At 41.0% G+C, this 25,494-nt stretch overlaps 2 protein-coding genes across 2 annotated transcripts in view; both read left to right on the top strand.

Moving 5' to 3' along the window:
• The window catches only part of ppm1lb (protein phosphatase, Mg2+/Mn2+ dependent, 1Lb), a 52,923-nt gene extending 32,940 nt beyond the window's left edge, over positions 1–19,983 (top strand). Inside the window, exons 2-4 of the mRNA XM_084951723.1 lie at positions 7,479–7,695; positions 15,566–15,727; positions 17,823–19,983. Of these exons, the coding sequence (XP_084807849.1) occupies positions 7,479–7,695; positions 15,566–15,727; positions 17,823–18,163 (720 nt within the window). The 3' untranslated portion in view covers positions 18,164–19,983. The remainder of the gene's footprint in view (positions 1–7,478; positions 7,696–15,565; positions 15,728–17,822) is intronic.
• Positions 19,984–20,078: 95 nt separating this feature from the next.
• Positions 20,079–25,114, top strand: LOC146373678 (ADP-ribosylation factor 6-like). Its single transcript, XM_084951724.1, has 2 exons — positions 20,079–21,677; positions 22,235–25,114. Exons 1-2 carry the CDS (start codon positions 21,363–21,365, stop codon positions 22,541–22,543), a joined length of 624 nt encoding a protein of 207 aa, XP_084807850.1. The 5' UTR covers positions 20,079–21,362; the 3' UTR covers positions 22,544–25,114.
• The last annotated feature ends 380 nt before the right edge of the window (positions 25,115–25,494 follow it).

The following is a 25,494-nucleotide window of genomic DNA, read 5'->3' as shown; positions in this document are numbered from 1 at the left end:
GAAGCAAGTTATTGAGTTGTAATACTCAGGTTTACGATAGCTTTTCAATAGATTCCCTGCCCTTACTTACGACTCCTTTCTTTCTAGATTAATATCGCAGCTGCGGTAGAAAAAGCTGTTACAGGATAATGATTATTTCAACAATCACATCTCATGGGATTCAGCAGATGGCTGTTATGGTAAAACAAGTCAAATGGATCCAGTTTAGGTAAGTGAGATGAATCAATAGATGTTCTGATAGAAGAAAAAAATGTGATGTGATTAAAGTTAGAAAGCTACTGAGCAAGTAGAAACATTGACTGTATATCACGGGTGTCAAACATAAAGCCCAGGGGCCAAAAATCGGCCCAGCAAAGACTCCAATCTGGATCACAGGACAGCTATGGGAAATGTGAGGGAAGGCATAAATTTTGCACTTTTTTAAGTTTTACACCTTTTCCTGCTAATAAAGACGTCCCACATGGCCTTTCATATTATACCAAAGTAAAAGATAAACAATTAAATGACAGAAACAGAAACCTTCCTTTTCTCACTATCTACTATAGAAATTTATGGGGGGATTTTTGCGGGTTCACAGTTAAAAAAACAAACAAACAAACAAAAGGACATATTCATATTCTCTTGCTTTTTTTTAAATTAAAGGGCAGCCTAGGTATTGTTGTTGAAATATTACACATTTAAGTCTTACAATTTAAGCCCAACATTTCAGCCAAACATTTCACTGTTTGGCGGAAAAACTGAGAGCTGTTGAAATTGCACTTCTTTTTCTAATACAAAGATGTCTCAGGGATTAAGTGTAGTTAAACTTCTTTACACTGATGGAGTGGAAAGAGGAGTTTCACTTGGCTGGCCCACTCAAGATCAAAGTGGGCTGCATGTGCCCCACAGTGTAAAATGATTTTGACATGGCTGCTGTATAGAGAAGATGAAGGTAGCTTCAGGGTCTAAAAATTGAAGTCAATGTGGAACCACAGGGTGACTCGTGTGGTTGCAAAAAGAAGTCTGATTGTATAGAAATCTTTGAAAAAGCAGCTCTTGACTCCCTTAACTCTTTCCTCATGAGTTTATGATTTTATTCACTAGTGTCATGCTCACCTACAGAAGAGCTAAAAATGAGGATAAACTGGGGTTTTCTTTTAGAATGAGCGTACCATGACCTCCATAAGAGTCCTCTTTGGTTTCTCAGCCTGATCCACCTCTTTTTGATGACATCTGGCGTTGAAACACCAAGATGCCCACATGCCTAAAGGCTGAGCTCGAAGCTTCCAAACTAGACTTTACGAGCCAGTGGGTAATGTCACGATGGCTGCGTACATCTTTAATAAATAGCCTATGAGTAGAATCAAGTGTATGATTTAGTTTTATTTAATTTTAGTCTTTGCCAAACACATCTAAGCTCACGACTGAGCATAAAGCCTTAATGTTAGTGAATTAAAGTGCAGAAAAACAGGCTTATAAATAGCAAACCACAAAGTCCATTTAACAGCTTCTGCTTGTATCACACGGGAGTTTATCAGAGCACTTAGGAACTTTGTCTTGACTGAGCTCCAAAAGGCTGCTAAATGGATCTTGCAGTGAAATTGTTTTCCTGTTTCAACTTTTCAAATGATGACTCTGTGCAAGTACAAAAGAGCTTCTTTTTTGTTACAGAGACAATGTCATACCAAACTAACACACACACACTCACATCCTACAGTATACTTGGCAAGCATTCAGCACATACAAAGCTCTGGTGTGAAGTCATGAAATTAGACCTTCATGCTCATGCTCTTCTAGACCCTGTGGACCGACTGAGCTCCGCAATGTCATTCTGAGGAGAAACATGCTACACCTCTGCAGTGGACACACACGGTCCCACTCAGCAGCAAGCCCTCCTTTCTCCCTTTAATTAAATCCTTTGAATTATTCATTGATTTACGCTAAACATAAGTTATATCCTTTGCAGTGTCTATAGAACTAGATTGATGAACATTTTATAGTCATTGCTTACTATAGTCAGATTGGACCTTTGATCACTGTCGTTATCTCCTCTATGACATGTTTTATGACTGTAATTTAAAAAGATTCAAATTGGAAATAAAAACAACAAAGGAAAATATTCTGGATCCCTTTTTCCAGACATTTTTAGTTCCCGCTGCTTTTGCTTTTATTATACTACTTTGATGGTTTTCTGTCACTTATCACAGGTTCCATCTTAAAGCTGGAGTCTCCCATGCTCCCCCTCTTCCTTGCTCTCTTTCTCTCCCCTCTCTTTAATGATGTGCTTGAGTGATGCTAATGAATGGTTCTCACACCGCTCCTCAGCCTCTCCCCCTTCATTCCCTTTCTTCTTCTTCTTCTCTCCATCTGCCTACTTGATCTGTCAGAAAAAGAGATTTCTCTTCTTGGGTTATGAGTCTCCCTCAGGGTGATTCTACAGGAAAACTCTGATGACTTCCCTCATTTTTGGGCAGCCTCGTGATATAATGGATGGAAGGTCTGACTATTTCTGGTGGACTGTGCATCGGAGAGGCTCACTGTTGCAGTCAGGAGGGAGTGTTTGGGTAACAGGGTGGATGATGCGCAGTGTGTAGGTGGCCCTGCTGACACATGAAGGTGTGTTTGTGTATAGACGTATAGCTTTGTGCTCTCTTGATGCACGAAGCAGAAGGAGAGCCGTGTGTGATGCTCTGCACCACCATGACTGATGTCGGGACTCACAGTTATAATGATCATTTTTAGCAGTGCAAAAATTCTATCTGGACACATTTGTTAACAAATCAATACTTTCATTCAGAGACTGTTTTATTTATCAAATACTGAAGTTCATTATCAGGCGAAAACATTTTTAGCAACTTTGATTGACGAGGACCCAACATTGGCTCCTCGTCATAGACCTCAGGCTCGACGTTGGCCAACGGCGACAGGTGAGAACCAGCACCGATGAGAAGATCAAGTGGTGGCGTGCGCCCAAATGCAAGCGGGACCTCGCGGTGGCGCTGGGTGCAACCGCTCTTGACATTGACCCAAACCAGCCAGTGGAGGCCACCTGGAACAATATAGCCGACCAAATCCGAGAAGCAGCAACCAGCGTCCTGGGGAAGAGCAAGCCAGGAAAGCGCTTTATTGACAAGCAAATATGGTGGTGGAACCCAGAAGTCCAAATTTCCATGAAAGAGAAGAAGTCCGCGCTGAAGAAGTGGCACCAGTCCAGACACGACAAGGACTACAAACGGCACAAGACCCTGAAGGCGAAAGCGAAGAAAGCGGTGGCAAAGGCGGCGCATTACGACCAGCTGTACCACGACCTTGATACCCCTGGAGGAGCGAACAAAATTTATCGTCTGGTGAACAGCCGGCATCGCTCCACACAGGCCATCGTCAGGTGTAACACGTCAAAGATTCGAATCAGCAAGTCCTGCGCGACCCGCCCGCCATCCTCAATCGCTGGAGCGAGCAACCAAGAATTTCCACACCCCCCAATCCTCAGCGCCGCACCCGTCCATGGCCCAGAACCACCGAATACACCAGCAGAGGTCAAAGATGCCATAAAGAAAATGAAGAATGGGAAAGCACCTGGCCCAGACAATATCCCTGCTGAAGCCTGGAAGCTCCTTGGTTCGCGGGGCGCGCTGCCCTCAACACACTATTCAATGCTATCACCCAGGAAGGCAAACCCCCAACGGCCTGGAGCACCAGAATCACAGTCCCAATCTGGAAAGCCAAAGGCAACGTGGCCGACTGCACCAACTACCACCCAATACGCCTCCTGTGCCATGCTATGAAGATCTTTGAGCGGATCCTGGATGCCCGCCTAAGGCAAATCTCCACCATCATGGCAAACCAGTGCGGTTTTGTCAAGGGGTCTGGCACTACTGACGCCATTCATGCTGCAAGGCTGCTTGTGGAGAAACACCGGGAGAAGAAATCGACAGTCCACATGGCCTTCCTTGACCTGGAGAAGGCGTTCGACAGAGTACCACACGATCTTATTTGGCATGCCCTACGTTCTCATGGAGCCCCACAAGCTTATGTCAACTGGATCAAACTACTATACACAAACGTCACCAGCGTCGTCAGGTGCCCTGTGGGGGTGCTACCCTTCACTATCAGCGTAGGTGTATATCAAGGCTCGGCACTTTTGCCTCTTCTGTTTATACTATGCATGGACACCGTGACCGCTGATCTCCAACAACCTCACCCATGGTCACTCTTATATGCCGACGACGTATTCCTAGCGGATCAATCTAGAAGTGAGCTGCAACAGCACACACAGCAACGGAAGACGCGCCTGGCCGATCATGGTTTGAGACTCAACATCAAGAAGACAGAGTACATGGAAGCTGGCCCCCAAACTGATGGCACCATTAACACGACGACCTGAAGAAGCCCGACCAATTCAAGTACTTGGGATTGATGATCGGTGGCGATGGGGATATCCTTCCGGACGTGCGAGGAAGGAATGCCAGACCATCTCAAGGCGAAGATTTACAAGACTGTAATCCGCCCAGTTGCCCTGTATGGATCGGAGTGTTAGCCAGCCACCGCCAAGCACGAACAGGCCCTGCACACGATGGAAATGCGAATGCTCAGGTGGTATTTCTCAGAAGAAGCAATTCAGTTGAGATTTCTGGTCATCTCTCAACATGAGCATCATCATCTGATCGATCTTTAATGAATTCTTGCTTTAAGAAAGGTAAAAGGGGATTGCAACAAATATAATTTTAATCTCAAACTCCTTAAAGTGTGTTTAAATAGAACAAATAAAACAACATGAATATATACAAAGTACAATACTGTTCCCTTAAAAGTAAATGCTGTAGGATCAAGGAAAATACACAAGGAAACACATCTCAGTGCACACATGCCAAAAGATTTAGCAGTTCAGCGACATGAGTCACGTAGCTTTAAATAATGCACAATTAAAAATTATAATTTTACTGATCGTGAGTGTTTTCTATCTGAAACAGGCCTTTATACCACTTGTTCATTCACTTTTTCATAAACTCATCACCTCCCACTTTTAGTTTCTAATTTTCTCATAATTTTAGTTCTTGCCCTCTCTCCCTCTCTCTCTGTCTCTCCCAGCTATGAAAACAACCTCAGATAGCCAGCTCTGTTTACTTCATTTATTCTGGCTCCACCCTCTTATTTTTTTTAGCCCTCCCTGCATTCCTTCTGTGCTCTTATGCTGTTTGCTGTTCTCATTCTTAATTTTGTTCCCTTGTGTTTTGTTATTCTTGATTCTTGTCTTTTTTATTCTGTTCCAGTCGTCTCTATCCTCACCCTGCTCTACACCCATCCAACCTTTTCTCCCTTTATCCACTAAGCTGGCATCAGATGTGCCATTGTGGATCAGATAATCAAGTCTTCCCTGCACGCACTGACTAGTGCATGTGCACATGCAGTTAAATAGTTAAAAGGAATGTAGCTGGAGAAACGGTTTGTGGCCCCAGTGCTTTGTTAAGGACTGGCAGACAAACAATTACACTGCACACTAATTGACTTAGCGTAACCCAAGCTGACAAAAGACTTCCTGTTCTATGTTTGACCTTTGAACTCGGTTTGTGACTCCTACCCCCTTCATGCTAGCCACGGGATGAGAGTATGTCATCAGGGATTGTTCTCAGAAAAGATTCATGGTGATTTTGGAATGAACCTCACTTTGGGAGTAGAGCGAAGTGACTGTGGGAAATGGAAAATGAAAGACAGATTCATGCACATCCACACATGAATAACAGTGTTTTGGTTTCATTGGAGAAGATAGGGGTGGATTGACAGAGCTTGCAGAGCAAAGCTGCAACTATGCTGACAAGATATAACAAGAGAGGAGTGAAAGAATTGTTTTCATGTGTGGAGAAAAAGCAGAGGAGGCAGTGTTATCTAAGTCCTTGAAAGCAATTTCCCAGAGCAGAATGAGATATAGATGGAGAGTGAAAGAGAGGGAGGTATGGATAGAAGAGAGAGCTAAATGGGGACAGTGTATGAGCACTCGAGACATCAGGTTCATCTGAGCTTCTCTGTCATACGACCTCTAATCATTATATCCAATGCCAGGAAATTGCAATCCTTTTCCCTCGTTCTGTTTTCTTAATTGACTGCTCTTCAATCACCGCAAGTGTTACGAGGGGAAACCACATATGAAATATGAGCTTTATGAATCTGGGATCATGCAGACCAGAAGCAAGTTAGCAGTATATTATCTGACATTTGTACCTCATGACCTTGGCTTGGCCTGCTTTCTCTGAAGCCCGGGCCTGAGGAGACAGGCATTATTTGCTCTGGACCTGCGATGGGAATCTGTACAGAATCTGTTGATGTCCTTAGAGTAAAATAGATAGTGGTGAGGATAAAGTTTCTCTAGCTCAGCTCAATCCCACAGCATTAGCCTGTGTACACTTGATTGGCGGTGCACTTTTTTTTCTTTATCTCTGTTTATCTGTGATTTATCTGCTTCAGCAAAACCGAAAGAACAAGCGGGTTACTGCTGCTCCAGCCCGCCAAAGTCACCGTGTACGTATCTGTACTTACTGCACTTGCAATTCTGTCTCCAAAATAGGAAAAGTTTTTGGGACATGTTGGGAAATCAGCTTATTTACTTTATTGCTGGTAAGGCAGCTTTAAATCTTAACATGATGACAAAACTCTGGGGAGCTGCTGGCAAAAAATAGTTCCACCATGTATCACCCCACATGGCCTCAACATCTTGTTTTTACATTCTGGGTTTTGTAAGGATTTAACAAATAAGATAAAAGATGCTAATCTGTGAGTGTTAGATGTGCCAGTTGGCAGTTTTGGGATATTTTCCACTGAGGTATGCTAGCGTTTCTCCACCTTGTCTGATCCCCCAACTGTGAATAACTCTGCTTCTTGTTCCTGGGTTCTGAGTTCATGCAAACAAATGCATTTATTGGCCAACCTGGACTGAATACACAGAAATGATAGCAATCAGAAAAAAAAGGATTCTCTACCCTCAATAAACATGAAGCCATAATTTTGTGCAAAGTGCAACTAAAATATACAAAGTCAAAGATTTATTTATTCAAATAATTAAACAGGAAAATGTGCTTAAAATAAACTGAATGTATACCAGTCTAGTAAATTTGATTTGTTACAATGATTACATTGTAACACATGTAACAAAATTACATGGAAAATGTATATGTAAATAAATTAAAGTCACTATTTTGGGCAGGATTTATTGTGTGGATGGTTGCTTGTTTGATTTTCCTAAACCTTAAGTGTATATATATCCTCAGAACTGAGAAGCTGCCTTTAGTGCTGAAAAATGATAAATCACCTCTGCTCATTATAACCCTTAAGTATTCCATGCATTTGAAAATGGAGACCTATGCATCCTATGCTTCTGCTTAAACATAACCAATTAAAAGAAAAGCACCCTCATCAACATGTCAGAATTTATTCTCTTCTAGCACCTAATTTTTTTTTTATCTGCAGTCATCTAATTCTACTTGTCTCCCTCTGCTCTCCATTATCAGGCTGCTGCTGAGTTTGCTAAGACCCACCTGCCAGAGGCTCTGCGCCAGCAGCTACTGACCTATGAACGGGAGAAAGAGCGAGACAGGGAAAAAGACAAGGAGAAAGATGAAAAAAGGGAGAGGATAAGCCTCTCCTACCCCTCCATCCTGGAGCAGCAGATACTGACGCTGGACAGAGAAATGCTGGAAAAGCTCTCTGCCGCTTACAACGAAGCAGGTGCGTATTTGCCCGTTCATGTAACTTCACACATGATATGTTCTGCAAATATGCCAACTTTCTGCCCTTTTTTGTTGTTGTTTAGATGCTACATTTGTTCGGTAGCTAGCAACTATCAAAATACACGCATACAGTATTTCCGCCTACACGTGCAACCACAAAACTAAAGAGCATACAGATAACACAAGATGGAAGCAAAAGGTGTTTTGCTGCAGTGTCCCCTGTAATGCTGCACACAAATTATTTTCTTCTCCACTATTTCATTTGACGGTTGTTGAATAGTGACTGTCAGCACCCCAAGGCCTTGCTTATTCAGCTGTTTAAATACAAGTTGATCTTCACAAGGCTTGTAGTAATTATCTCGGGAGGCATGCAAGGAGAGAGTGGTAATGCAAGAGAGAGAGAGAGAGAATGATGGATAGAAAGAGGTAGGAAAAGGCTCAGAAGAGTGGATTCATGTGTTGGAAGTGTGTTTTCTTTTGGGTTTTTTTATTTATTGGTTAAAGCTATACAGTATAGGGAAATGGAAGCCCAGAACCACAGGCAGAATAAAACGTGAACAACAAATACAAAACAGAAAGACACACAAAGCGTCGATGGCAAAGTCCAATCTAAGTGCAGCTAAACAACCTCAGGAAAGAGGAGGAGAAGGAGGAGAACGATGTGGACATATTCATGAACATGAGTGATTTTGTTTGAGTTTCATAGCAAGTCTTCCTTCTGTGCTGCCTTTATTGGATTATTGAACACAAAGTCAAGAGAGTTTAAATATGGATCGTAAGATTATTTCCTGGTCTCACTGCAGTGACTTTCTGCAACCTCAACAATTCAGCATTTCTGTGGGAAGGTCAGTTTTCCTTCCAGTGCCCCGGTTAAACTGAAGGTGAGAGAGTAAATTCAAGTGCAGTTAATTGCAAAGTTACTGAAAGCAGCTGTAAAGAACTCACATGGGGCAAGAAGAAAAAAAAAACATGTGGCCTTAATTAATAATTGTAAACATGCATCACAGTTCAAGGGCCGAGCCTCTCACTTGTAATAGACCTGTGAGGTCAGCTGTCACTTGAGACGTGCTCTTTTGAAGTGGGTTTTGGGGGGGGTTTGTTTTTGTGTACATTTTTGGGGGTGGTGATCATCATGTTGCCGTGTTCTCAGGTCTTCAGTTATTTTAGCGATGCGGTGACTACATACAGTTTCACCGCTGCCTGCTGCAGTGCTGATTCAGACAGATCTGCCTTCCAGATGCAGCTGAATTACCTGCTTTTGTTTCCGCAATTAAAGCAAAATCCATTTAAACGGTAATCAAGGCCGAGCAGACAAAGCAATTAATGCGTGCGTAGCTAATACACACACTCCATACTCGCCAACCTTCTGTGATGTAAACAGGTGAATTTTTCATCATTTCAACACCTCCGGCACCCACACCTGTGTAACATGCATGTTAGCTGTAAGCCCTAGACATGCTGTGGAATATGAAATATAATCCTTTATTTTATGGCGAGTTTACTCTTTCTGTAACGAGCAGGAATGAAGGTCAAATCTGTGAAAAATTAGTTATAGCACGTGGGAATTCTCTCATTCAACCGATGACATGAGGGTAAAGAGAAAGCATGGAGGCTAAATGAAAACCTGCATCAACAGTGACATGTGAATCACATCTAAGGTGGCGAGGCGGTCACGGGTATGAAAGAGCCCCTGAGAAAGCCTCACATCCTTCTGTGAATGCTTGACATGTGACAAAGGATGTTAACGAGGTCAATTAAAAACAGAGTTGGAGCTTTCAGTCTGAAGACAGCTGATCCTTCCTTCTCGAAGGTTTGGTTTTGCAGCTGAAGTCACCTGCTCTTCGATGCTTTATCCTCCACCTCCTTTGCTGCCTCTCCATCTGGAGATAATCATCAGCTTTCTGATCTGTCACTCCCAAAAGGGGCCAAAAGTAAATCTCCTCTCCTGATCCCGCTGCCTTCTTCTGTTCTTAAGTGGACCTGTTGCATTGAGTTTTAAAGATACTTTCCACACATCCATCTGCTCGTATCTTTTTCTTATGCCCCATCCTTCTTTTTGGACAGCATAGCGAGACAGACTGACATGATGCTTCTAGATAAACTTGCAATCTCCATTACAATAAATGGGCTCCTGTGTTGTCTAGTTCAGGGATTGAATTTGCTGTGGCATTTGTTGTGGCTTTCTTGCAGGCGTCTCGGGGGAATCTGCTGATCAGGTAATTGTGCATTCTTGTCCTTGTATCTGATTCCACAATCGCATCGTTTAGGGCGCGCAGCTCCCTGCTTTCTGTAGTAATCGGGGGGCCTAAATTGAGCTAGCAGGGGAGGGAGTGAGGCAGAATAGAGATACACACTCTCAATTCAGCTCCCCGTCCCCAGGACAACAGCGTATCAGATTTATCCCCCTGTTCATTCATCCCTGTGTTGTTTATCAGCGAACACAAGCGCCTCAAAGAAAGATAAGGAAGATGGGACTTTGATGCAGTGCCCAGGAGCTTAGAGTCTATTATGGAAACAGTCTCCTTAATGCTGTATGGTATTCTGCTTGTACCAATCTTTATGTGGCTGGGTGACATGTCTGCATGCAACAACAGAAAAATGGACTGTTTTGCTTTCGTCCAATAATCTGCAGTCAGGCCACGCTGACCTGTTAGCCGTTTAAAAAAAAATAAAGGCGTCTGTCTATTCTATTAAAAAACTATTTAGGTTGGGAATGTAAGATTTAAATTTGTGCAGAAATATTACGTGCACCATAGTCTGTCTCTAGGAAGACGAAAATATGTGTAACAAAAACAAATTAACTTTTTTGCACAGCAGAAATTAAACATTCATGTACCAACCTCATCCTACACGGCATCATTTTGTTCACATCCTCTCCGGTTTGTGACCTCTAAGAGACACTGTAAGGGTTCCCGGAGGTCACCGATCTTTATTGATTTTCATCTTCAAATCTCTCAAGAATGAAGCTCCACTTAGTGAGGCACTACTCATTGTGTTTTTGCTCTCATGCGTATGTTTTTGTGTTTCTTTATTGCCATTAATCATTTAATTTTAGTATGTTCTGTGTGCCACATATTCCCCTTCAGGCAAATATTTGTTTATACCAAATGTGTTTGGTGCAGTTTTTTTAAACCCTTCTCCTACAGTGCGTGTGGAACGAGGCTGTGTAAACTGTGGCAGATCCAGTCCTTTTTTTCTTTTCTTTTTCATAATAATGCCAGTTACATATATAAAGTGAGGTCGGTTGCTTTTTCATTACATCGTTCTGAAGGTTTTTTAATTAAATGTATTTATTTGCCATAACAAAAAGTCAAATAAGCGTGTCATATTTAAGGTTGTCACACCTAGGCCGTAACCTGACGTGCACCTCCCCAGAAATCTAACTACACATCACCATCGATAGAGACCACCCAGGCTTAAATGCAGTAATTTGCTCAAATTTACTCAGTTGATCAAAGTGGAATGATTTGAAAAGATCATTTGAGCTACGGCGTCATGATCAAAAACTGACCATGAACTTGGTCTGCTACCACCTAATACTACAGCTAGAGTGGTTGTTGAAGTTGTTTGAGAATGTCGGGTCTTATAACTTATTTTTGATCATAATCAGACAAAACTCAGCCTCCTGACTGTGTCTGTGCTGCTACTTAAACAGAAACAGTTACAGCTGACTAAGCATGACTGATGGCTGTTGTTACTTTAAAACGCACTTTAACTAAATGTTTGTTCAAACAAAGTCAGCTTGCAGCAGTTTCTTTCAAACTCTGCAGCCACTTTGTTTATGGGGCAGAAGAAGAAACAGTTTGAATTTTGGTGCCATTAACTATGAAGGCCAGCAGGGTGTTATGATCCCAACTAATCACTGTGAAGGCGCTTTCGAGCATGTCATCAATGCCTACCCTGTGACCTGAAACTGATGGATATTTGGTGGCTGCACATCAGTCTGTGGTGTTTAAAGAATGGAGAACATTATTTCTGGGATTAGGTAAATAAAGTGAGAATAGGACACAACAAAGATTAAAACCTTTTTCTAGTATAAGGTTTTATAAATGTTCAGGCTAGAGAAAAGTATTTTACACTGGTTGCTGTGACATCAGCTTTCTTTGGCCAACAATATCTTTTGTTGAATAATTGCCCAGTGTGAAGTAGTCAGACTCGAACGTCAAGGAAAGTGGTAGGGAAGCAGACTACGCAGACATTTCAGGTTTCCAAAGGTGAGCAATTTATTTACACTGAACTTAATTTCATGAAGACTGAAAAGAAAAACAAAGTAAGTATGAACAAATGACTTAATCTGTAACATAATAAAATATAAAGAAACGTAACTGAGTATTTGCCTTAATTTGCAGAATGTTTGATTTGCCGGCAACAAAACGCTTACACAAACAAACCCGGGGAAAAAATGGAGAGCATTGCAACTGCTACTCCACTTTGTCACACCCAGTCACAGCATTATATATCTGTATAAAGAGGAAAAACAAACAAAAATCCTTATGTGAATGGATTATTTATAGGGTATTAGATATTCAGATGTTACCAACATTGAAGTCAGAACAATTCTCTCTAGATAACTTAAGAGAGGGCCCTAAGGGCTCTGAAAGGCCTGATAAAATTAGTGGCTTTTTTCAACTGGCAGTGTTGAAGCTGAGGTAGAATACCATCCCTTCATTTTAAAAAGTCAACTTTTTGCAAATGAGCCTCAGAGCATGCCATCATATAAGCCCTCTCTTCATGCTTCGGGTCTCTTTACAGCAGATTCAGAGGAATCCTCCAGTAATACGTGATGTAATTTAGGAGCAGACCTCAAGCATTCCTCTTTCTGTTGTGGTCAAAGGGAGGAATAGATTATGACTGATCAGTTTGTATGTAAGTATTTAAAAACAGACTGAATGGTAGGAAAAGCTGTAACATCAGCTTAACACTGAAGAAAGCTAGTATCGAACACGTTTGATGGGCTCCAACGTCAGACATACGTCACAGTTGCACCTCCGTTGTCCTGAACTCACCATGGAGACTTTTTAAAGTAGCTGCTGCCCACTGCAGGACTGTACAACCTTTGGATAGATTGAAAAAAGATTGTAAGCTTGTTGTGTGTGTGTGTGTGTGTGATGAATTCGCTCTCACCTTAGATGTTATTTCTAAAAGAGTTGTTAAGGTCTGTAAGGCCTCAGGGCGTTAAGCTTTTTATTTTTTCTGCACCCTCTTGTTTGTGGGAAGGGAAAAGAAACTGGAAGATTAATTATATTAAAGGTTAACTCTACCAACATTCAGGTCTCGAGGTCTACTACACAAGTTGTATAAAGATCAATTAATGTGAGAGTGCAGCATTAGAGAGAAGAAGGCTTTGCTGGCTTCTACTCATTTCTGCTGGACGCGAAACTGAAGTTTGGGCAGATAAATTGCGTGGAGGGTAAGGTGGCCACTGGGTTTTGACCAAGAAAGGAGAGCATTTTCCTCCCCTTACCCTCAACTTCTTCCTGTTAAGAGGGTGTTTTTCCTTCCCACTGTCGCCAAAGTGCTTGCTCGATCATGGGGATTTTCACTGTATTTTTGCAAGGTTTTTACCTTACAAAATAAAGCAGCTTGAGGCGAATGCTGTTTTGATTTGGAGCTATGTAAATAACATTGAAGTGAATTGAATACCTCTGTTTGTGCTGTTTATATTAAGCATGCATTCCAGCTTTAGGGGAGGAACGTTAAAGCAGATTAAGGTTTGACTTTGAGAACCAAACTTCCTGAACTAGACTAACTAGAATAGATATGGTCATAGCCCAGTTAAATCAAATCTTCTGCTACTCTCCTATTTTGCCAAGAACGAGAGAGAGAGTGGAGAAATGATAGGTTGGTTCGGCTTTGCACACTAAAGCCAAAGCTAAATCTTACACAGGGCTCCAGAAAGGCTGGGACTGACCCCGAGGAAGCTGCTGTAGTTATTTAGGGGTGAAAAAAAAATGAATGGAATGAAAATAAAAAGCTGAGACGTTCTGAGAGGCGTGATATGCAAATCCAGAGTGTTGCTCTGACTTTATAAAGCAGGTCGAAATGATCCACATTCTAAAAATAATATACTGCTCTAAATGTTAACAGTTCAAGTCCAAGGAAGTAAGGCAGGATGGCAGCTCTTAAGGGATAACATTACTGTGGATGTGCTAATGGGCAGGTAGTGTTTTTAGAAAGGCTTTGAAGAAGACAGCGAGGTAGGGCGAGCGCGGTGGTGGCAGTCCTGACCCCACATTTTTCACCTAAATGCCAAGATGGTTGGCTAAGTGCATAAAACCATTCGGGTGCTGTGGATACACTTAGACTGAACTCTCCAGATGTATTTGAGAGCATAAATAGAGCCCGTCAGAGTTTGCTAACTGAAAGAGTGAATTAGTACAGTGTTGCAAATTGAAGTGAGAGACTAACTGGGGTTAAGATGTTAATGGTATTGGAGTGTTGAAGGTGTGCCTGGCCAAGCTAAGCCCATAATTAGCATGAGCACAGGGTGCATATGGGCCATGGTGCCATTTTAATAGGGAATGCTGAATGTGTGCACTGAGAGGCTGGGCTAATTGGGGAAGGGTGTGCTAGGAAGGCACCTCAGTCCATTATCTCTATCACCATGGGAACTAGATAAGGATAATTAGCTGGACAGCATGGCACAGTGCAGTGACAGCTATAGGCACAAGGATTAGGGATGCATAACGTGGTGAAACTAATAGAAATAGATTTTTCACAAGGTCTGTGAGATTTACAATTAAGCGGCATCAATTTTCACCTCACTTCACTTCAGACTAGTTACTTTCCGCCTCCAGTTTCACCCCAAATCTTTCCTCAAAGGGGAATAATAAAATCACTGTCCTGCTGAGGAATTGTCTCTGTCCTCCAGCTCTATGCCCATCTCACACTTGTTTTATTTCATCTGCATCATGCACTGCAGCCTTTTCTTTACCGTTTCATTGCTCACCAAGCGACTGCATCAGGTCTGGGACAGAATAACTGCAAACTGATGGAAGAAGCCTTCATGGAGAAGAGATTTATTCCATCGGGTTCAATGAGAAACAGCTGAAACATACATTTTCAGTCAGCATCGGCACAAATATGTGAAACTTAAAAGAAAAGTTTGAAATGTTAGTAGGTCATCCACATACTTGTAGTGGCATTTAAATCTGCTTAGTTTTTAGCCCTTTTTTGTCTCCTTTGGCATTTTTCTACCCTAAAATCCTGACTGTGACTTGACTCTACCCCCTCTCTCGCTGTCCGGGTGGTCCAGAACTTTCTTTTCCCTCTTTCCTGTGTCCCTCTCTCTCTGTCCACTTTTGTCTTCGCTCAGTGTGAGCAGATGGCCAAACAGGCAGATCTGTTCTTTCTCTACAGGACTTTGGATCTCATACAATAGGCCTCAGATCCTGAGTACATACACTGTTCTGCCTGGCTGGGAAGCTAAACAAAGAGAGGAAGGAGAAAAAGAGTGGAAGAAAGAGAAGTTGCGTCAAAGAGCGTTTGAATTGTTTGCACATGGCTTCACGTGTTTGCCGTTACGCAGGACGGACGTGCGTGTCTTGGAAGAGCGCTGTGTTTTTACACTGTACTGTAAAACATTGTGTGTCTGTCACTGGATCAAGTTTTCAATCACACATACTAAGGTTTAAGAATTGGGGATATAATGAGCTGACATAAATTTATCAGCTGTCACATTGTTTTTAATAAACACTGATTAATAACAGCATGGTATTTTTGAACCACATGAATGCTGTTTCTCCATCACTCTGGTAAAGACAGAAATATCTCAGCAGCTGTTTGATGGACCGCTATGAAATTCATGTTCAGCTACCGTGATTATCATCTCCTTGCTTCTCTTCTACCCTTCCCCTCCTCTGTTTCAGGAACTACATGTCTGGTGGCCCTGCTGTCTGATAAGGAGCTGACAGTGGCTAATGTTGGAGACTCACGCGGAGTTCTTTGCGATAAAGACGGCAATGCCATTCCTCTATCGCACGACCACAAACCTTACCAGCTCAAGGAGCGTAAGAGGATCAAGAAGGCCGGTGAGAAAATGGGCTGCGATCCAGACCCATACGCAGTTCTCATTATATTCAGAGCAACAGAAAAGACTTCAGTTAAAACTTGAGGGAGCATCCAAACTCACATTGTTGCTATGAAAGCATGAAATGAGTCTTCTTATGATCAAAGCTTAAAGCCATTTCACAGTCCTCCCCCCTCATACATCTCAGTCTCAGGCTGACATCAAAACCTACTGACTGATAACACTATCTGCTTCTAAAGCGGCATGTTATCAAAACCAGCCAGACGGTGTTCAGTGTTTAAGGTGTAATCGTAGGCGCAATTCTCCCTCCAACCCAATCTGCATACTCTCTGCGTGAGGAGAGTTTGATGGCAAATTTCCAGATTAGTCAGTGTGATCGGCAGAAGGATAGCCCACTATCGCCATCTAATGGTCCAATTTGGTACTGAAGATGAAAGATTTAGTTGACTGATAAGAGAAGCATGTTTTCAGTGGAGAAATTTCCTACAGTTTTTTAGCAGCCTTTAGTGAGAAGTGCACCCAAAGCTTCAGTCATGAACTGTGATGTGCAGAATGACTGTTGTACTGATCTCTTCTGAAGAGCTTTTACACCAACACCAGCCTTAAAACGCCGGCACTCTCCTGAGGAGAGCTGATGATCTCTTTGCATTATGGAGCATCTGGCTGAGTAAATTTATGGTCTGATAATAGAAAAGTAAGTTTACGTGAATGCTGTAAACCTTGCCTGTGCATTGTCGATGTAAAAGCCCAACAAGGGACAAGGTCAGGAAATTAGCAACAACTATAAACTGTAAACAGTTTAATGCTCTGCACTGGAACTACGTCAAACTGCACTGTCACTTTTAAATAAAAACGTAGAAATAAAAATAAAAATATTTTTAACTCCTCAATGCTAAATCAAGTACTGAACAGCAAATTAGCATTTAAAATTTAAGACTAATTTATTTTAAAAAATACAAAACACAGTAAATTAGATGCCTTTTCCCCTAAAATTTGCACACTAATAATAAAATATGTTTACATTTATATTAAAGCTTTATAATAATATTAATTAGGTATATTCTTAACAGTCTGTGCTGTTCTGTGGAAAAGTCTTGAGCTAGTCCTCATTTCTTTATATTTTGCTGGGAAATGATAACCAATTTGTATTTAATCATAAACTTAAACCTTGCTGGGATTTTTACATTTTTATTAACAAAAAAAGGACGGTGACTGCACCAAGAGACAAAAAAGATAAAAGACTGAGACTAGAGAGGAAAAAAAAAACGGACAAAATTTTTCTATTATAACATCAACAACAAAAAGAAAAGATGTAATAAAGCTTCATGAGCCAAACAAGCTCATTTAGCTGCTGAATTATCCATAAATGGTCCACAGTGAGTTTGGTGCCTCCTGAGGGTTAGTGTAACATGCTGTCAGCAGTAATGATGCTAAAATACTGAAATTAATGGGGAAAAAACACAATTCATGGGCTATTTGAATACAAATATAACGATAAATGCTTGAAGATGCATTTACAAGCTTAACTTTTAATACCTCAGAGCAGCTGAAGAATCAGTGGCTGCTAAAGCGAGGACAGAGAGACCAAGTCCTCTGCTTTTTCTGGGAATTTCTGCGGGAATTTTGGTCCTTTTTTATTAGTCAGAGTTACACATAATGAGATTTTTTATAGCCATGGCCTGAACTTTTAACCTCAGTACTTTTTTAACATCCTGCTTATGGCCTTGCTCACTGCAAATTCGGAAGTCTTCATGGCCTAGTATCCAGTAATTTCCAGTATAATTCCCTGTCTGCATATCTGTGGAAGCCATAGTGGACTCACAGCTGTACATGCAGGATGTGAAATGAATTTAAATGTTTCTAACAAAAACAGTGCTGCGCTGGGTCAGTGGCAAAGAGCCATGTTTGCGTTTTGATGTCATTTCTTAGTTGATGAAACATCCTGTCATTTAATCTGTCAGAATATTTTACATTTTAATGGTTAAGTAGCTATACAGCTATACACGTGTGTCTCCTCCCACCTTTGTTTTTGTAATTTCTGTCTTATTATCCTGGTTTCTTACATTTTTTCTAATATCCCACCCACGCATCCTCAGGCGGTTTCATCAGTTTCAATGGCTCGTGGCGCGTCCAGGGCATCCTGGCCATGTCCCGCTCTCTGGGCGATTACCCTCTGAAAAACCTCAACGTGGTCATTCCCGATCCCGATGTCATGTCCTTCGACCTGAACAAGCTGCAGCCCGAGTTCATGATCCTGGCGTCGGACGGCCTGTGGGACACCTTCAGCAACGAGGAGGCGGTTCGCTTCATCAGGGAACGACTGGACGAGCCGCACTTTGGCGCCAAGAGCATCGTACTTCAGTCCTTCTACCGCGGTTGCCCTGACAACATCACCGTCATGGTGGTCAAGTTCAAAGGCAAGGCCAGCGAAAAGTAGACCGCACGTCTTCTGCGCACAGTATCTATTTTGTGTCTGAATATAAATAAGAATATACTTAAGATGAAATAAGCGCTTTTTGAGCGAGAACTATTTCTATCACACATATTTACAGCAGTTTGTTCCTCAGTGCATCCGACCCCCACCCCGTCATGCCCCCCTCGCCCGCTTTACTTTGCGATAAAAGTGACCCAATAAAAATGTCCTTCATTTAGTCTTAGCCATATCTCTGAGGCACCGTAAAGCGAGCTGGATCACTGTTATGCAAATAATCTGATTAAGCTTTGTGCAGCTGTGGGTGCGGCTGTGATCCTGCATATGTTTGTTTGTTTGTGTGTGTGTGTGTGTGTGTGTGTGTGTGTGTGTGTGTGTGTGTGTGTGTGTGTGTGTGTGTGTGTGTGTGTGTGTGTGTGGAGAGGTGACAGTCATTGATGTCTCTTTGTGATGAACTTGCACACATGTCTGACACTAACATCTGATTCGTTGCCCCATTGTAATGTCCCTTTTAAATGACAGCATGATGTTTCCAGTAATTTCCAAACTATGTCTTTCCCTCACTGTCTCCGTGACCTCCAAATTCTTTCTTCCACCTTGTCTGTGTTTATCGATTAAGAAATCTGTTGTTCAGCACGGTGGCGGGTTTTCTACACGACCAACACAAATGAAAACACGTTACTGCTCATACTGTACAGCAATAGCACTTACCACTTTGTTACATCACACTTGCTGGATGTGGGGAAACCTTCATGTTTTGGCTTGAGTTGCCCCGTTTTCTAATGTGTCTTTAATTAAAACGATCGCTAAGAGTTTCTGTTCCACCGAAGCGTTTCACCCTCACGTTTGACCTCCTCTCCTGCTTTTTTCTGGCCCAACTCATCAGGATGTGTAACTACTAATAATGTAATAACTGTTGGATAATATTGTAGCTTGTCAAAGTGTAATTAAATGTTTGGAGTAACAACAAAGTAACATCTCATTATGACTAACTGCTAAGTTTTAATTCAAAAAGGTTAATGTGTTATCTCATATAATAGCTGACCGCTAACCTGGAGTGGTATGAAGAAGGTAAACGGTTCTATCATAATATTAAATGGCAGTTTTAAGCATTATGTTATGTAGGATTTTAGATTACACCCTTTAAAAGACTTATTTCACAGATATTGACATCCTCTTCCTTTATATGACTTTTGTTACATCATCATTTATTACAGTCTACCTGATGAACTTAAACCGACAGCATACAGTTATGTTTTCATCTTTTCACAGCGTCTCATCTCACTAAGGCAAAAGTCGTGGATCTGAATCGCATCACTTTTGATTTACTCTGAACTTAATCTTAACGAGCCTTTGAATGAGATCAGTTATCGATGCCTTATTTTCTAGCTGTTCATATCCTGTTATCGAGTCCGCTGCCAACACGACTTCTCGGTTTTTCGATGTAACGCAGTCGACCACACGGCGCACAGTGCACGACCTCAGCGTCATCCCTCCTTAAATCAAATGTGGAAAAGCAATGATGAAAACATGTCTCCGAGAGACAAATTGTAAGATGAATGTACATACTGTCCTCGTGTATCACTCCTCCAATGTTTAACACAGCGGGGCGCCTGTTACCTGAGCTGTTTCACTTCAGAGATATATACCCAATGAAACTGTCTGTGCTTCTTTCAGTTCACATTTTTCCTCTAACATATGTTACGGGATGTTTGTGTGGCATTTGTACTTGTTTTTGTTGGATTTCATAAACTGTAAAAAAGAGAAAATTCAGAAATTTTAAGGTGTAAATCACAAAGGTAAGATTAAAACGATAAAAGATCGCATCATTATTGTGTGTGGAGTTTTTTTTTTTATGTATTCTGTACAGATGTAGGTTACAGTACTGTGCAAAAGTCTTGAACCACCTCTTATTTCTTTGTAAAAATAAATGAGAAACAGCAGCACCGGGTTAAATGCAGACCATATCTGGTGAGGCTTCAGTGAAGCGTAGGTGGATCAACTTACGGATCAGATGATTCTCTCAGTTCCTGTTTCAGGTCTTTGCTTATTTTTTTTTCTGATTCTTAAGGACAGATACTGTTCATCTGCTACAGTTTTTATTAGACCTGCCACTTCTTTTGCCCTCCGCTTGTCCTGTTTCCTCAGATTTTTTTTTTTTTTAAGATCTCTTTGGAAGATCTTCAGAAAACCTGGAGAACTGCTGCTGAAGGCCACTTTAAAAAATGACAAGAAAGTCTGGGTCCCTGGATGAATTTCAAATAAATGAGGTGTACTATCAACACTCATCATACTAAAATGTGATCAAATTCTATTTTGTGCCTTATTTTCATTATTTAAAAAGAAGCTGTGGCAAAATCAACTGATGATCTCTGACCTTTCAAAGTTTTAGATTTGAGTCTGTTTATTCCACCTGCTGGAGGATATCTGAAGATGTTAATTAACATAAGTTGGCATTTGTGGTTTTGTTAGTGCGAGTCAGTTCATTCTGCTGCTGACATTATAAACAAGTCCACAGTTGATTACACCAATTAAACCTGACAGCCAGATAAAAGGTCTGTAAAGAGCTGCAACAAACAGTGACATGAAACCTAAAATGCAGTCAGGAGATCCAATAATAAGTATCCAGAATCACTGGTAATTAAATATGACAAGTAAATTGTGTAGTTAATCCTTTTTGTATTCACTAATAAAAACAGGACTCTGTTTAATTAGATGCAACTGTATTTGAGATTAATGTTACATTTTGAGATTGGCTCAGAGGCTTCTGGAAGCTGCACTTTGACCAAACACGTTAGACAAAATTTGCCCATCTGCTACGGCTATCAAACTTTAGCTGTGATGTCACTGGTATGAGGCCAGCAGTGACCAGCCAGCCAGGAGGTAACACAATCTTCCCCGTTGTGCCAAACATGGACTTCCTTGCTGCTGGTGTGTATGATGATCCGGGGCAGGTGTGATGTGACTCCACTGACTGTGCTTTGGTAACCAGAGAACTGCATGCTGCCCCACTCAGCTGCATCGTCAGTTCACATATAAATAGCTTTACTGAAAGCTACGCAAGGCCAGAAGGAATCTGGACACAACAGAGGGGAGGGATTACTCGTTCTTCATAAGACAGCAGACACACTGAGTGCACTCAGCGTAGTTTACACAGTTGCACAAAGAGAGAAAGCTCCACAGACACGGACTGCATTCTCAGGACATGGGTATTCACGGATCCAAGCATCAGAAACAAGCACAAGTCCTGATGCTGGGCCTGGATGGATCAGGAAAGACCACGCTGCTTTACAAGCTGAAGTACAACGAGAGTGTGGTGACAGTGCCCACTGTGGGTTTCAATGTGGAGACACTGGAGACGGACAGGAGCAGCCCGGCACTGATTGTGTGGGACGTCGGGGGCCAGAAAAAGATGAGGCCCCACTGGAGGCATCACTATACCGACACAGCTGGAGTGGTGTTTGTGGTGGATAGCAGGGACCTGAAACGGTTGGACGAGGCCCGCAAGGAACTCCATCGGGTAAATAAACCGACAAATATTTTATTGTTGATGCTACAAATCTGTTTCCAAAACTGCCTTCAAAAGGGGAAATGTTGAAAGCATGTAGGGTATTTATGAGCAGGGATTTGTGGCACTGCAACTAGTTTTGAATCTAGCAACTCAAGAAACTTCAAGGCACTGTATTTAAACTTCTGATGAGGTAATTTGAAGGCATTGTTTTTGTGGACAAAACAATAAAACATGCAAATTAATCTTACAGGTGCTTTATTTTGTGTTCCTGTTTATATCTTTAATAAATTATCTATCACGCATTATAATGTAGTTGTAAGAGGGTGGTTTTTAATGTGTTCATATGTTAAAGGGATTAAGAGGTCATTAGGATTATCAGTTTAAAGTCTTCACAAAAAACCTTCTAATTGTTGATAAATGCATAATAAATGCTAAGATATTCTTCTATTTTTAATTTTAATGTGTTGTAAACCATATAGTTATAGTAAACCTGGAAGCAAGCACAAAATTCAGGCTTTTCTAAAAAGTTTGTAGTGCCGGCCCTCACTGTGTTCTCTGCTTACCAGGTTCTGAGGTACGAGAGTCTCAGGGAGGTTCCTCTCTTGGTCCTCGCCAACAAACAGGACCTACCCGGAGCTCTGAGCCCAGAGGAGCTTTGCCTGAAACTTGATTTGAGAAAAGTGTGCGAAGGCAGGGCCTGGTACATCCAGCCGTGCTCGGCCACAACTGGGATGGGACTCGAGGAAGGTTTCAGGAGGATAGTGTATCTCTTGAAGACCCCACTGAAACGGACTCAAGAGGACATTAAGGTGAAGATGAGGTCTAAAGGCTTCAGTGTCACGGCTATGAAACAATCCTTGCTCTGCGGCAGCTGATGGATGAAGACTTTCTTTAGTTTTATTCATGCGCCGTGCAGGATTTCCCCCTGCCTGCCTCTGCAACACATCACTGAACGGCCTAACTGAGTCACAGTCAGAGTGCAATAGTCAGAGATAAGAATGCGTATCACACTGAGGGCAGAGTGTCCTCAGACTGTGACTGCAGACCACTAGTATTCTGTGAAAAATCTTGGATTAGCAGATTATGGGAAAACAGTCTCAAGCTGTCATAGGCAAATATTTAGCCTGATAATACGTAAAAAAGCTGATAGAGGTTGGTGGTTGTGCAAGTTTTCTCGCCTCAGCTGTGCACTTAACTTGTTTATCTTTTAATCTGTTATTTGTGTTATTGTTATTGTCACAATATTACAATATTCAGAGTTAGTGGTAGATTATCTTCAGGGACACAAATGTGAATACAAATCATATCTACTGTATATCTAAGGTTTGAATTATGTATTTTCATTTGTCCTGTATTTTTTTCTAATTAAATAAAAGTATTTGAATCAGGCAGGTTTGTGGAAAAGTGGTACTGCAGTACTGCAAAATGAGCATGTTAGCGTAGCCAATGACAGCAGGAATAGCCTCCTTTGTTTTGCCTTTCAGGATGTGTTCACAACAAGTTTTTTGTTAATTGTAACTTGTTCAAACTTGTTGCATTCAGGGAATGTAAAAATAATTGAAATGATTGAAATGAAATCCCCCAAAGCTTCCTCCTCCTAGTTTACACGTCACAAGCAAACAGATGCTCCGTGTTACCTCATGGACTAATCCTCGCCCTCCCTCTCTCGGTTGCTCATAGAGCCTCAGGGTGCTGGACTTTGGGTGGAGATCTCTGTGAGTTTTTATGTCTTGACATCAGTGACATCTCTGTCCTCCAGCTGGGTGTTGAAGGACTGGTAGGGTGAATGTACTGATAGCTTGGATCTTATTCCTACTGTTGAGCTGGCTTTTCAGTGCTTGTCTTAACTTCTGGAGTTATTCCTGATCTTTATCATGGCTCCAGTCGGCCTGTGGGCCTGATTTGACCACACTTATCCAGACCAAGTGACAGTATTTAACCCTCTAAAGCCTCTTCTATAATATTTGATTCATGTTTTTTGGGAGTTTTTGAGGATTCTTCAACATCAGTATGACATTTCCCCCCTGAAAAGGCCAAATAAATTGCACAACACATTTTTAAGCAAGAAAAAAAAAAACCCAAACCAAACAAAATAAACAAAAAAACAACATTTAAAAAATTACAAATTAAAAGACATATATACAAATTAATATTAAAATTTAGAGTTTTTTTAATTGTCAGAAGTTTCAATAAACGTTTCATTTTCAAAAACAATCTCAATTTTCTGGCAATTATTTTGTGGTTTGGGCTTTGAATGATAAAGTCCAGACTTTATTCAGTTTGAGGTGCTTGTGCGTGACCCTAAACACGCCATTTATAGTCAAAGTGGTCAAATGTGGTTGAATTAAAACAATTCTGCAAAGAAGTGGGGGCCAAAATTCCTCCACAGTGATGTGAAACACTCACTGCCAGTTATCACAAACACTTGAGTGCAGTTCTTGGTGCCAAAGGTGGCATAACCAATTATTAGGGTTAGAGAGCAATTACTCTTTCACACAGGGCCAAGTAGCTCTGGATAGCTTTGTTCCCTCAATAAAAGAAATCATCATTTTAAAACTGCATTTTGTATTTACTCAGGTTATGTTTAACTAATATTAAAATTGTTTGATGATCTAAAACATGGGTATTACTTTACAGCAAGAAGGTCGTGGGTTTGAATCCTGCCTGTGGCTTCCACCCACAGTCCAAAGACATGCATGTAGGGTTGGTTATTTTAAACTGACTGTAGGTGTTAATGTGAGTGTTTCTCTGTCCAGTGTGCACCCTGCCTCTCATGACCCTGAATTCATGACCCTGTACCAGTTAAGCAGAAGAAAATGGACGATCTGAAACATGTAAGTGTGCCAAATACTTTTTCACAGTACAGACAGGAGAAACCCCCCTTTAACTTTAAGTTTAATGTAAGATTAACTACGTATTTAATCCCCTGAGACATTAATTATAAGAAAAGCAACTACAATTTCAGTAACACGTCTCAGGTTTTCTACATAACAAAGAAGTGCTGCTGTAGTAACAGAAAAATCTGTCAGCACGACACTTTGGGCTTAAATTGTAACAAATTAATGTGTAAAATTATGAGAAAAGTTCTGGTATCTCATTTCCCAGAGTATTTTGTAATTTAAAAATTACGTCTTTGTAAATGTGTATCCATCCATTCATTCATCAACATTTCTTTAATACATAGAGTAAAAAAAGCTGATCTATTACTCAGTTACTTTGGCATAGTATAATTGGCCTTGAGGAGGTCTTCAATAGTAGAAAAAGCTGTAAAAGTTATGAAAATTACGTTAAAAGTGAAAAATGTTTGCCCTCCTTCACAATTTTTAAAGCCCTCCAGTGGCTGGATTTGGACTCTTTATCGGACCTAAGTTTTACTATTCAATATACATTATTATTTAGTGTTTATTTTTAAATAGGGTATTTGTCAGTGACATATTTTAACATAATCGTCTTAGGGCCTTTTTATATGTTTATTTCAATTTATTTAATTTCGTTTGCGACAATAAAATTTGTTTTTATTTATTTATTTTAACAACTAAAAACACGTCTTTTTAGAATTGCATTTTGTTAACTTTTGTCTGTTTTTGTTTTATACCTTGTGAAGCACTTTGTGATTTTTTTTATCTAGAAATGTGCTATATAAATAAAATTATACTTACTTACTTACTTACTATTTTTATCAGTTGGCGCTAACACTGTGTGCAGTTCGTACCTCTGACGGTGCATACATATAAATATAAATTAGATATAATGATTAAGTAACTTGTAGTGAGCCCTGCACCAATGAGCGTGTCGGGGAATTCCCCACCCTTCCGCTACGCCAGAT

The sequence above is a fragment of the Perissodus microlepis genome, chromosome 14 (assembly GCF_051167445.1).
Source record: "Perissodus microlepis isolate ML-2025 ecotype Zambia chromosome 14, ASM5116744v1, whole genome shotgun sequence".
NCBI lineage: Eukaryota > Metazoa > Chordata > Actinopteri > Cichliformes > Cichlidae > Perissodus > Perissodus microlepis.
The sequence above is the reverse complement of the archived record's forward strand: the minus strand, read 5'-3'. Positions and strand labels throughout refer to the sequence as shown.

Excerpts from the sequence above, each read along its gene's own strand:
- LOC146373678 (XM_084951724.1), top strand. The coding sequence starts at position 21,363 with ATGGGTATTCACGGATCCAAGCATCAGAAACAAGCACAAGTCCTGATG. Across the intron at positions 21,678-22,234 it reads CCCGCAAGGAACTCCATCGG|GTTCTGAGGTACGAGAGTCT; the intron begins GTAAATAAACCG and ends TCTGCTTACCAG.